This window comes from Drosophila pseudoobscura, chromosome X (genome assembly GCF_009870125.1).
Source record: "Drosophila pseudoobscura strain MV-25-SWS-2005 chromosome X, UCI_Dpse_MV25, whole genome shotgun sequence".
In the NCBI taxonomy this organism is placed as follows: domain Eukaryota; kingdom Metazoa; phylum Arthropoda; class Insecta; order Diptera; family Drosophilidae; genus Drosophila; species Drosophila pseudoobscura.
The window spans coordinates 56,728,358-56,741,990 of NC_046683.1; the positions used below are offsets into that span (position 1 = coordinate 56,728,358).

The following is a 13,633-nucleotide window of genomic DNA, read 5'->3' on the forward strand; positions in this document are numbered from 1 at the left end:
CTGAATCGTTCTCGTACTTAGGTCAATGCTAGGTCACATACACATATACTACATACATACACACACACTATATATATTGTTCAACTTGTAATACCTTTATGTGTTGAAACGAGTCTTATGTTCTGTGCGTGTGAATTCTTATCATTTATGAGTACTACTTATTTGTTGTTTGTTCAAGTAGTTGCCAGTCCTCAGTTCGAACCGCTTGATAGCCATAGCCATAGCCATCCATATCTACAATAGATGATATGAATATGTATCTATCCTTCAAACGACACCCCATCCTTGCGAGACCCCACTAATCTCTGTTCTCTGTAATCCCCACAGCCGATCGGCAGTAATCCGCGGACGCGTGGTCACCTCGCTGGGCATGGGCCTGGTGGGTGTCCGAGTCTCGACGACCACTCTACTGGAGGGCTTCACGCTGACCCGCGACGACGGCTGGTTCGATCTCATGGTTAATGGTGGAGGGGCTGTCACCCTGCAGTTCGGACGAGCGCCCTTCCGGCCCCAGTCGCGCATTGTGCAGGTGCCCTGGAACGAGGTGGTCATCATCGACGTGGTGGTTATGAGCATGTCCGAGGAGAAGGGCGTGGCCACGACAACGACGCACACGTGCTTCTCGCACGACTACGACCTGATGAAGCCCGTGGTGCTCGCCTCCTGGAAGCACGGCTTCCAAGGAGCCTGTCCCGACCGCAGTGCCATTCTCGCAGAGTCGCAGGTCATCCAGGAATCGCTTCAGATTCCCGGCACAGGACTGAATCTGGTCTATCATTCGTCGCGCGCCGCCGGCTATCTGTCCACGATCAAGCTGCAACTGACCCCCGACACAATACCCGCCACGCTGCACCTCATCCACCTCCGCATCACCATTGAGGGTATCCTCTTCGAGCGCGTCTTCGAGGCCGATCCGGGCATTAAGTTCACGTACGCCTGGAACCGGCTCAACATCTACAGGCAGCGCGTCTACGGCGTGACCACGGCGGTGGTCAAGGTCGGCTACCAATACACGGACTGCAAGGACACCGTTTGGGATATCCAGACCACCAAGCTGAGTGGCCACGACATGTCCATCTCGGAGGTGGGCGGCTGGAACCTAGACATCCACCATCGCTACAACTTCCACGAGGGCATCCTGCAGAAGGGCGACGGCTCGAACATCTACCTGCGGAACAAGCCCCGCATCATCCTCACCACCATGGGCGATGGCCACCAGCGACCTCTCGAGTGCCTGGACTGCGACGGCCTGGCCATGAAGCAGCGTCTGCTCGCCCCCGTCGCTCTGGCTGCCGCCCCTGATGGCAGTCTCTTTGTCGGCGACTTCAACTACATCCGGCGCATAATGACCGACGGCAGCATCCGCACCGTCGTCAAGCTGAATGCCACTCGCGTGTCCTACCGCTACCACATGGCCCTGAGTCCGCTCGACGGCACTCTGTATGTCTCCGACCCGGAGTCGCACCAGATCATCCGTGTGCGCGACACCAACGACTACTCGCAGCCGGAGCTGAACTGGGAGGCGATCGTGGGTTCCGGCGAGCGCTGCTTGCCCGGAGACGAGGCCCACTGCGGGGACGGAGCATTAGCGAAGGACGCCAAGCTGGCGTACCCCAAGGGCATTGCCATCTCCAGCGACAACATCCTGTACTTTGCGGATGGAACGAACATCCGAATGGTGGATCGGGACGGCATCGTGAGCACCCTCATCGGCAACCACATGCACAAGTCGCACTGGAAGCCCATACCCTGCGAAGGCACCCTCAAGCTGGAGGAGATGCATCTGCGCTGGCCCACCGAGCTGGCCGTTTCGCCCATGGACAACACCCTGCACATCATCGACGACCACATGATCCTGCGCATGACCCCAGACGGACGCGTTCGAGTGATCTCCGGTCGGCCGCTGCACTGCGCCACTGCCTCCACGGCCTACGACACGGATCTGGCCACACACGCCACCCTGGTGATGCCACAATCCATAGCATTCGGACCCCTCGGAGAGCTATTCGTGGCCGAGAGCGACTCGCAAAGGATCAACCGCGTGCGAGTGATCGGAACGGACGGACGCATTGCACCGTTCGCGGGCGTCGAGTCCAAGTGCAACTGCCTGGAGCGCGGATGCGACTGCTTTGAGGCGGAGCACTACCTGGCCACAAGCGCCAAGTTCAACACCATTGCCGCCCTGGCCGTCACCCCCGACGGACACGTACACATCGCCGACCAGGCCAACTACCGCATACGGTCCGTGATGTCGAGCATTCCCGAGGCGAGCCCCTCGCGGGAGTACGAGATTTACGCGCCGGACATGCAGGAGATCTACATCTTCAACAGGTTCGGGCAGCACGTCTCCACGCGCAACATCCTCACCGGAGAGACCACGTACGTGTTCACCTACAACGTGAACACCTCCAACGGCAAGCTGAGCACCGTCACGGATGCGGCCGGCAACAAGGTGTTCCTGCTGCGCGACTACACCTCGCAGGTGAACTCCATCGAGAACACCAAGGGCCAGAAGTGCCGCCTGCGCATGACCCGCATGAAGATGCTGCACGAGCTGAGCACGCCGGACAACTACAACGTCACCTACGAGTACCACGGCCCCACGGGACTTCTCAAGACCAAACTGGACTCCACCGGACGCTCATATGTCTACAACTACGACGAGTTCGGCCGCCTCACCTCCGCCGTGACGCCTACCGGAAGGGTCATCGAACTGAGCTTCGACCTGAGCGTGAAGGGAGCCATGGTGAAGGTGTCGGAGAACTCCCAGAAAGAGCAGTCGATGCTGATCCAGGGATCCACGGTCATCGTGAAGAACGGAGCCGCCGAGTCGCGCACCACCGTCGACATGGACGGCTCCACGACCAGCATTACGCCCTGGGGACACACCCTCCAAATGGAGGTGGCCCCGTACACGATTCTGGCCGAACAGAGTCCCCTGCTAGGCGAGAGCTACCCCGTGCCGGCCAAGCAGCGCACGGAGATCGCTGGGGATCTGGCCAACCGCTTCGAGTGGCGCTACTTCGTGCGTCGCCAGCAGCCGCAGCTGCCGGGCAAGCAGAACAAGGCAACGCCACGCCCCGTTACCGAGGTGGGACGCAAGCTGCGCGTGAACGGAGACAATGTGCTGACCCTGGAATACGATCGCGAGACCCAGTCTGTGGTGGTGATGGTGGACGACAAGCAGGAGCTGCTGAACGTCACCTACGACCGCACTTCGCGCCCCATCAGCTTCCGACCGCAATCGGGCGACTATGCGGACGTCGATCTGGAGTACGATCGCTTCGGGCGGCTGGTTAGCTGGAAGTGGGGCGTGCTCCAGGAGGCCTACTCCTTCGATCGCAACGGCCGCCTCAACGAGATCAAGTACGGCGACGGCTCGACCATGGTCTATGCCTTCAAGGATATGTTCGGATCGTTGCCATTGAAGGTGACCACGCCGCGCCGCTCGGACTATCTGCTGCAGTACGACGATGCCGGGGCTCTGCAGAGTCTGACCACGCCGCGTGGCCACATCCACTCGTTCTCGCTGCAGACGTCGCTGGGCTTCTTCAAGTACCAGTACTACTCGCCCATTAACCGCCATCCCTTCGAGATTCTGTACAACGACGAGGGCCAGATCCTAGCCAAGATCCACCCCCACCAATCCGGCAAGGTTGCCTTTGTGCACGACGCCGCCGGACGCCTGGAGACAATTCTGGCGGGACTCTCGAGCACCCACTACACCTACCAAGACACCACCAGCCTGGTGAAGTCCGTGGAGGTGCAGGAGCCCGGCTTCGAGCTGCGCCGCGAATTCAAGTACCACGCCGGCATCCTCAAGGACGAGAAGCTGCGGTTCGGCTCCAAGAACTCGCTGGCCTCGGCCCACTTCAAGTACGCCTACGACGGCAACGCCAGATTAAGCGGCATCGAGATGGCCATCGACGACAAAGAGCTGCCCACGACCCGTTACAAGTACAGCCAGAACCTGGGACAGCTGGAGGTCGTTCAGGACCTGAAGATAACACGCAACGCGTTCAACCGCACGGTCATCCAGGACTCGGCCAAGCAATTCTTCACCATTGTGGACTACGACCAGCACGGTCGCGTCAAGAGTGTGCTCATGAACGTCAAGAACATCGACGTGTTCCGCCTGGAGCTGGACTACGACCTGCGAAACCGCATCAAGTCGCAGAAGACGACCTTTGGCCGGTCCACGGCCTTCGACAAGATCAACTACAATGCCGATGGCCATGTGATCGAGGTCCTGGGCACCAACAACTGGAAGTATTTGTACGACGAGAACGGCAACACTGTGGGCGTTGTGGATCAGGGGGAGAAGTTCAATCTGGGCTACGACATCGGGGATCGCGTGATCAAGCTGGGCGACGTGGAGTTCAACAACTACGATGCCCGCGGCTTTGTGGTGCGTCGAGGGGAGCAGAAGTACCGGTACAACAACCGAGGACAGCTGATCCACGCCTTCGAGCGCGAGCGGTTCCAGAGCTGGTACTACTATGACGACCGCAGCCGCCTGGTGGCCTGGCACGACAACAAGGGCAACACTACACAGTACTACTACGCCAATCCGCGGACCCCGCACCTGGTCACGCATGTGCACTTCCCCAAGCTAGGCAAGACCATGAAGTTCTACTACGACGACCGCGACATGCTGATTGCCCTGGAGAACGCCGATCAGAGGTACTATGTCGCCACCGATCAGAACGGCTCGCCCCTGGCCTTCTTCGACATGAACGGCGGCATCGTCAAGGAGCTTAAGCGCACTCCGTTCGGGCGCATCATCAAGGACACCAAGCCCGACTTCTTTGTGCCTGTTGACTTCCACGGCGGTCTGATCGATCCACACACCAAGCTGATCTACACGGAGCAGCGGCAGTACGATCCCCACGTGGGTCAATGGATGACACCGCTCTGGGAGACCCTTGCCACCGAAATGTCGCACCCCACGGATGTGTTCATCTACCGGTACCACAACAACGACCCCATCAACCCGAACAAGCCGCAGAACTACATGATCGACCTGGACGCCTGGCTGCAGCTGTTCGGCTACGACCTGGACAACATGCAGAGCACCCGCTACACCAAACTGGCCCAGTACACTCCCCAGGCTTCCATCAAATCGAACACGCTGGCCCCCGACTTTGGCGTCATCTCCGGGCTGGAGTGCATTGTGGAGAAGACGAGCGAGAAGTTCAGTGACTTTGATTTCGTGCCCAAGCCGCTGCTTAAGATGGAGCCAAAGATGCGCAACCTCCTGCCGCGCGTCAGCTACCGTCGCGGTGTCTTTGGCGAGGGCGTGCTGCTCTCGACGATCGGCGGACGGGCCCTGGTCAGCGTTGTGGATGGAGCCAATAGCGTGGTGCAGGACGTTGTGAGCAGTGTGTTCAACAACTCCTTCTTCCTGGACCTGCACTTCAGCATACACGACCAGGACGTCTTCTACTTTGTGAAGGACAATGTGCTGAAGTTACGCGACGACAACGAGGAGCTGCGTCGCCTGGGCGGCATGTTCAACATATCAACACACGAGATCAGCGATCACGGCGGCAGTGCGGCCAAGGAGCTGCGCCTCCACGGCCCCGACGCGGTGGTGATCATCAAGTACGGCGTGGATCCCGAGCAGGAGCGTCATCGCATACTCAAGCATGCCCACAAGCGAGCCGTGGAGAGGGCCTGGGAGCTGGAGAAGCAGCTGGTAGCTGCCGGCTTCCAGGGTCGCGGTGACTGGACCGAGGAGGAGAAGGAGGAGCTCGTCCAACACGGCGACGTCGATGGATGGATTGGCATTGACATACACAGCATTCACAAGTATCCCCAGCTGGCCGACGATCCCGGCAACGTGGCCTTCCAGCGCGATGCCAAGCGCAAGCGCCGCAAGACAGGAAGCAGCCACAGATCCAGCTCCAGCCGGCGCCAACTCAGGGTCGGCGAGCCGAATGCGTGAGTCGAGGAGGACAAAGAGGAGCAGCAACTTGAGCCCGAGCCCAAGACCGAGCTCGAGCCCGAGCTCGATGTGGAGCTGGAGAGTGAAGCGGCCGATGGGGAGTATGGCGAGCAGGAGGACTACTTAATAGCCGTGGGCAGAAAGGAGCAGAGGGACAGCAGCGAGACGGCTGAGGAGCAGATTTTGTAATTAGGTGAAATACGCAACAGCGACAACCACAACCACAACCACAGCAGCACAATGACACATGATGACAAGAGAACACACAAGAGAACATTCAACAAAACACTAATTAATATGAACTTTGATCAAGCTTAAAGTTTAGTATTAGTCACCAGGCCACCCAGCCCAGATATGTAACGGCACCGGCACTGGTATGTGCACCGGAACCGAACAGAAATATGTATGTGTATGTTGATGTTGAGTTTAGGCTTACAATAGGCGTAGTCCATGTGTGTAATGTTTACTGGAATTTTTTTTTAGAATTTAAGTCAGTGTCCTTCCGGACAACAGCCTGCTTGCATTTGCATTTGCATTGGCATTGGCATCCGCATGTACGCTACAAGAGCGTATTGATGAATCTAATGCATCAGCAGAGGGACAGAGCTCCGAATGGAGTGGAACAGAACAAAATATAACAGAATAGAACAGAGCAATGCTCGTATTGTTTGATCGCGAGCCTATTTTGTGTCTGGTCTACCCATTGGCCCAGTAGCATTTGGATGTCGAACGATGAGTATTACACAGCAAAATATGCATACGAATAAGTAAAGATGTTAATCTAACAGTTGAATAAATGTAAAGAGATTAAAGGCAACCAGTAGTAGCCCTAGCCCCTAGCCCCTAGACCCTAGCCTAGCCCCCACTCATGGCTTGAAAGCTGCTTCACTTTCGTAATGCTTTGTGTATATACGACTACGACTACTTTACTATATGCTTTAACTATCGATCAGCGCGTTTATTTTTCTTTCAAACACGTACTTCTTTTCAACGAAAAAGATACTTTACCCGAATGCTCGAATTTAAATTACTCAGAAGCGTCTTCTTTGTTTGGATAGCTGAGAATCAAAAGGAATCTTTAGACATACAGACAGACAGACAGTCCCCCTTCAAAGCAATGCAATGCAATACTCTATCGACTCTTTCCACTCATTTTTTTTAAATGTTAAACTGTTGAATTTGTAATTCAAAGGAAAAATGCATTAAAAACTTTTTACAAATTGTGATATATATTTCTAAACATTTAATTTGAGAACTTGAAGTGTGACGAACAAAAATCGAAGTAAATCGAATGGAATCGAACCGAACCGAACCGAATATGAACATGAACAGCAACACCATGTACTGTACTCATTTTTTTTAAAGATAGTCCTTAACTTTTAGTTTTTAGACCGCAATATTTAGTGTGTACCGTTTGCCATGTTAATTTGTAAAAGCAACCCAGTTTTTAATGCTAAATCCCCCCACGGGAGTGTCACATAGCGTTTAGTTTCTTTTAATCTGGTGATTTTTTTTTTTTTGTTTTTCAATTATTGCAATTTTAATTGCCCCGATTTGAAGCCGTTTCTAAGGTCCCTTCTATTTTGTTGGCCTTTAGCCAACATTTTGTGTTTATAATTATTATTGAAATATTTATAACTGAAACTAAACTATTGACTATTGAGATATAAACTAGCATAAAAACTTAGTGTGCGTATTTAGGTCTTGAGGAGTACGTGAACGTAAACGTAAACGTAAATACACCCCTATAATAACCATATGGAACACACCTTGTATTATATACACCCGCAAATACACAAACACAAACACACACACATATACTACACATACACATAGTTATTAAGGATTAGGCTAAAGAAAGGAAGATCGGTAAGGACGAAAAGGATTAGCCCCTAACTAATGTCAAAATAAGCGATGGATACTGTTCCAAGGCAGAATGGACTGGGGAGTGCAGAGAGAAGAGCGTAGTAATTAGCTAAAGTGTTAGTAATTTTATTCAATAAAATTATAAATGAAACAAAAGATAATTGATAATGGATAAACACTTAAACCCTATATTTAAGACTATACATCATAATCTGTACGCGTACATTTTTTTTTTTTTTGAGGAGTGAAGCTGCTGCTGTGTAACTAATGGAAGATATGGAAGCGATATCTTTCTCTATTTTTTTTTTCTGAACATTACACAGCAGAAACATTTACTCAAACGGAATATTGTAAAAATCGCAAACGTATATAAATGTGTATGTAATAAGATTAAGCAAGCATTATATTAACCAAAAAAACATATAACGAACAAAACAAAATTATTGAAATCAGCGTAAAGAAAGCAGCACACAATTGTGACTGAGAAACAAAAGATCTACAGAATACTAGTACGGATGGATGCAGATGGTCCACGTCCAACTCGTTTGTGCTTTGATCTACATACCGAAACCCCCTTTTTTCTTCGACGTGAACTGTAAATTTCCAGCAAATGGCGAGCGCCAACCTTAAGCAATTAGTTGGGCTCATGTTTAGACTTAATAACTGATTGTAATGAAATAGAAACCACATCTATAAGCAGCACGCCGTTGAAGTAAAGCAATTACGATTCGAATCATTCATAACTTACGATACATGTATTAAGTGTACGAAATTGAAATTGTCTCTTCAAATCATACAGATACCGATCACCGATCAAGCCGCCACAGCAGCGGTAGAGTTAGTTTATAAAATAAAATAAAAAACAAAACGATTGCAAAAAAAAAAAACAAAAACAAAGAATGACGCAACGCAAAAATTAATTGTATTCACATAACATACCTACATTTATGGCAAGCCGATATACATGATAATACATCCATATAAATACATATATATACTAACTAATAATATTACGAGTAAAAAGCGATTTCAATAAAATGGAAAATATAAAAAAAAACTGTTTTCAATTTATAGTTTTACGATTCTGTTGATTTTCAAAATTAAGTAATACATTTCAGAACAATATTGCACGATCTATGGCGCCTAACAACGTTATAAGTCGAAATCCTTAATAGCATTAATGTAAATTCAAACGATCGAGGATATTTTCCCGATCACGAGAAGGCGTGGCACGCGTTGCCGCATCGGCCCATAAATAGTCGAAATGGGTTTTTCGATTTTGGAAAACTTGCTTACCATCATAATTTTTGCGAATGTCGTGAAAAATTGATGTCCCTTTTCCCCATTGCAGTCGATTGCCAGGACTCTCCTAAACACGACAAGACATGCCGTATTGCAGAAATATGGCGTGCAGAAGAAACCAGTATTTTAATGATATGCAAATCCAAATCTTCATAAGACTATATCTCAGACAGTAAAGGACCAACTCTCTCAGGATCGGGAGGATAAAATAAAAATCAAGAATAACAATTATAATAATAATTATTCAATAAAAATCAAGAAAAACAATTATAATAATAGTTATTCGATAAAAATCAAGAATAACAATTATAATAATAGTTATTCAATAAAAATCAAGAATAACAATTATAATAATAGTTATTCGATAGAAATCAAGAATAACAATTATAATAATAGTTATTCAATAAAAATCAAGAATAACAATTATAATAATAGTTATTCGATAGAAATCAAGAATAACAATTATAATAACAATTATTCAATAAAAATCAAGAATAACAATTATAATAATAGTTATTCGATAGAAATCAAGAATAACAATTATAATAACAATTATTCAATAAAAATCAAGAATAACAATTATAATAACAATTATTCAATAAAAATCAAGAATAACAATTATAATAATAGTTATTCGATAAAAATAAAGAATAACAATTATAATAACAATTATTCAATAAAAATCAAGAATAACAATTATAATAACAATTATTCAATAAAAATCAAGAATAACAATTATAATAATAGTTATTCGATAGAAATCAAGAATAACAATTATTCAATAAAAATCAAGAAAAACAATTATAATAATAGTTATTCGATAGAAATCAAGAATAACAATTATAATAACAATTATTCAATAAAAATCAAGAATAACAATTATAATAACAATTATTCAATAAAAATTAAGAATAACAATTATAATAATAGTTATTCGATAGAAATCAAGAATAACAATTATAATAACAATTATTCAATAAAAATCAAGAATAACAATTATAATAACAATTATTCAATAAAAATCAAGAATAACAATTATAATAATAGTTATTCGATAAAAATCAAGAATAACAATTATAATAATAGTTATTCAATAAAAATCAAGAATAACAATTATAATAATAGTTATTCGATAAAAATCAAGAATAACAGTTATAATAATAGTTATTCAATAAAAATCAAGAATAACAATTATAATAATAGTTATTCGATAAAAATCAAGAATAACAATTATAATAACAATTATACGATAAAAATCAAGAATAACAATTATAATAACAATTATACGATAAAAATCAAGAATAACAATTATAATAATAGTTATTCAATAAAAATGAAGAATAACAATTATAATAACAATTATACGATAAAAATCAAGAATAACAATTATAATAATAGTTATACGATAAAAATCAAGAATAACAATTATAATAACAATTATTCAATAAAAATCAAGAATAACAATTATAATAACAATTATTCAATAAAAATCAAGAATAACAATTATCATAATAGTTATTCGATAGAAATCAAGAATAACAATTATAATAACAATTATTCAATAAAAATCAAGAATAACAATTATAATAACAATTATTCAATAAAAATCAAGAATAAAAATTATAATAATAGTTATTCGATAGAAATCAAGAATAACAATTATTCAATAAAAATCAAGAATTACAATTATAATAACAATTATTCAATAAAAATCAAGAATAACAATTATAATAACAATTATCCGATAAAAATCAAGAATAACAATTATAATAACAATTATACGATAAAAATCAAGAATAACAATTATAATAATAGTTATTCAATAAAAATGAAGAATAACAATTATAATAACAATTATACGATAAAAATCAAGAATAACAATTATTCAATAAAAATCAAGAATAACAATTATAATAATAGTTATTCGATACAAATCAAGAATAACAATTATAATAATAGTTATTCAATAAAAATCAAGAATAACAATTATAATAATAGTTATTCGATAGAAATCAAGAATAACAATTATAATAATAGTTATTCAATAAAAATCAAGAATAACAATTATAATAATAGTTATTCGATAAAAATCAAGAATAACAGTTATAATAATAGTTATTCAATAAAAATCAAGAATAACAATTATAATAATAGTTATTCGATAAAAATCAAGAATAACAATTATAATAACAATTATTCAATAAAAATCAAGAATAACAATTATCATAATAGTTATTCAATAAAAATCAAGAATAACAATTATAATAATAGTTATTCGATAGAAATCAAGAATAACAATTATAATAACAATTATTCAATAAAAATCAAGAATAACAATTATAATAACAATTATTCAATAAAAATCAAGAATAACAATTATAATAATAGTTATTCGATAGAAATCAAGAATAACAATTGTAATAACAATTATTCAATAAAAATCAAGAATAACAATTATAATAACAATTATTCAATAAAAATCAAGAATAACAATTATAATAATAGTTATTCAATAAAAATCAAGAATAACAATTATAATAATAGTTATTCGATAAAAATCAAGAATAACAATTATAATAATAGTTATTCGATAAAAATCAAGAATAACAATTATAATAATAGTTATTCAATAAAAATCAAGAATAACAATTATAATAACAATTATTCAATAAAAATCAAGAATAACAATTATAATAACAATTATTCAATAAAAATCAAGAATAACAATTATCATAATAGTTATTCGATAGAAATCAAGAATAACAATTATAATAACAATTATTCAATAAAAATCAAGAATAACAATTATAATAACAATTATTCAATAAAAATCAAGAATAAAAATTATAATAATAGTTATTCGATAGAAATCAAGAATAACAATTATTCAATAAAAATCAAGAATTACAATTATAATAACAATTATTCAATAAAAATCAAGAATAACAATTATAATAACAATTATACGATAAAAATCAAGAATAACAATTATAATAACAATTATACGATAAAAATCAAGAATAACAATTATAATAATAGTTATTCAATAAAAATGAAGAATAACAATTATAATAACAATTATACGATAAAAATCAAGAATAACAATTATTCAATAAAAATCAAGAATAACAATTATAATAATAGTTATTCGATACAAATCAAGAATAACAATTATAATAATAGTTATTCAATAAAAATCAAGAATAACAATTATAATAATAGTTATTCGATAGAAATCAAGAATAACAATTATAATAATAGTTATTCAATAAAAATCAAGAATAACAATTATAATAATAGTTATTCGATAAAAATCAAGAATAACAGTTATAATAATAGTTATTCAATAAAAATCAAGAATAACAATTATAATAATAGTTATTCGATAAAAATCAAGAATAACAATTATAATAACAATTATTCAATAAAAATCAAGAATAACAATTATCATAATAGTTATTCAATAAAAATCAAGAATAACAATTATAATAATAGTTATTCGATAGAAATCAAGAATAACAATTATAATAACAATTATTCAATAAAAATCAAGAATAACAATTATAATAACAATTATTCAATAAAAATCAAGAATAACAATTATAATAATAGTTATTCGATAGAAATCAAGAATAACAATTGTAATAACAATTATTCAATAAAAATCAAGAATAACAATTATAATAACAATTATTCAATAAAAATCAAGAATAACAATTATAATAATAGTTATTCAATAAAAATCAAGAATAACAATTATAATAATAGTTATTCGATAAAAATCAAGAATAACAATTATAATAATAGTTATTCGATAAAAATCAAGAATAACAATTATAATAATAGTTATTCAATAAAAATCAAGAATAACAATTATAATAACAATTATTCAATAAAAATCAAGAATAACAATTATAATAACAATTATTCAATAAAAATCAAGAATAACAATTATAATAATAGTTATTCGATAAAAATCAAGAATAACAATTATAATAATAGTTATTCAATAAAAATCAAGAATAACAATTATAATAATAGTTATTCGATAAAAATCAAGAATAACAATTATAATAATAGTTATTCAATAAAAATCAAGAATAACAATTATCATAATAGTTATTCAATAAAAATAAAGAATAACAATTATAATAACAATTATTCAATAAAAATCAAGAATAACAATTATCATAATAGTTATTCAATAAAAATCAAGAATAACAATTATCATAATAGTTATTCAATAAAAATCAAGAATAACTACGCCCTGTTCGTGCGCGGTTCGTGCCATGGCCCGCCGGGATCAGAAAAATGCCTATGATCCTTCGGTAAGGACTCCAACATCACAACTATACATATTTAGTTTTCTGGGCTGTTTGTGGCCCGATCGAATCGTGAGACGGCTTCCTGTGATCGGAAAAATGTCCTTGATTAATTGGACTCCTTATCAAGGATTAAGGACATTTTCCCCAATCAAAAATATTTAGTTTTATCCGTTATTTGTGAACTAATCGGGGC

General features: G+C 40.3%; 1 protein-coding gene across 6 annotated transcripts in view; it reads left to right on the forward strand.

Annotated features, from left to right (window-relative positions):
• Positions 1–8,706, forward strand: part of Ten-m (teneurin transmembrane protein Ten-m) — a 141,298-nt gene extending 132,592 nt beyond the window's left edge. For all 6 annotated transcript variants that reach the window (XM_033384308.1, XM_033384309.1, XM_033384310.1 and 3 more), the window contains one exon: positions 328–8,706. In XM_033384308.1, coding sequence (XP_033240199.1) covers positions 328–5,947 — 5,620 coding nt within the window. In that variant the 3' untranslated portion in view covers positions 5,948–8,706. The remainder of the gene's footprint in view (positions 1–327) is intronic.
• The last annotated feature ends 4,927 nt before the right edge of the window (positions 8,707–13,633 follow it).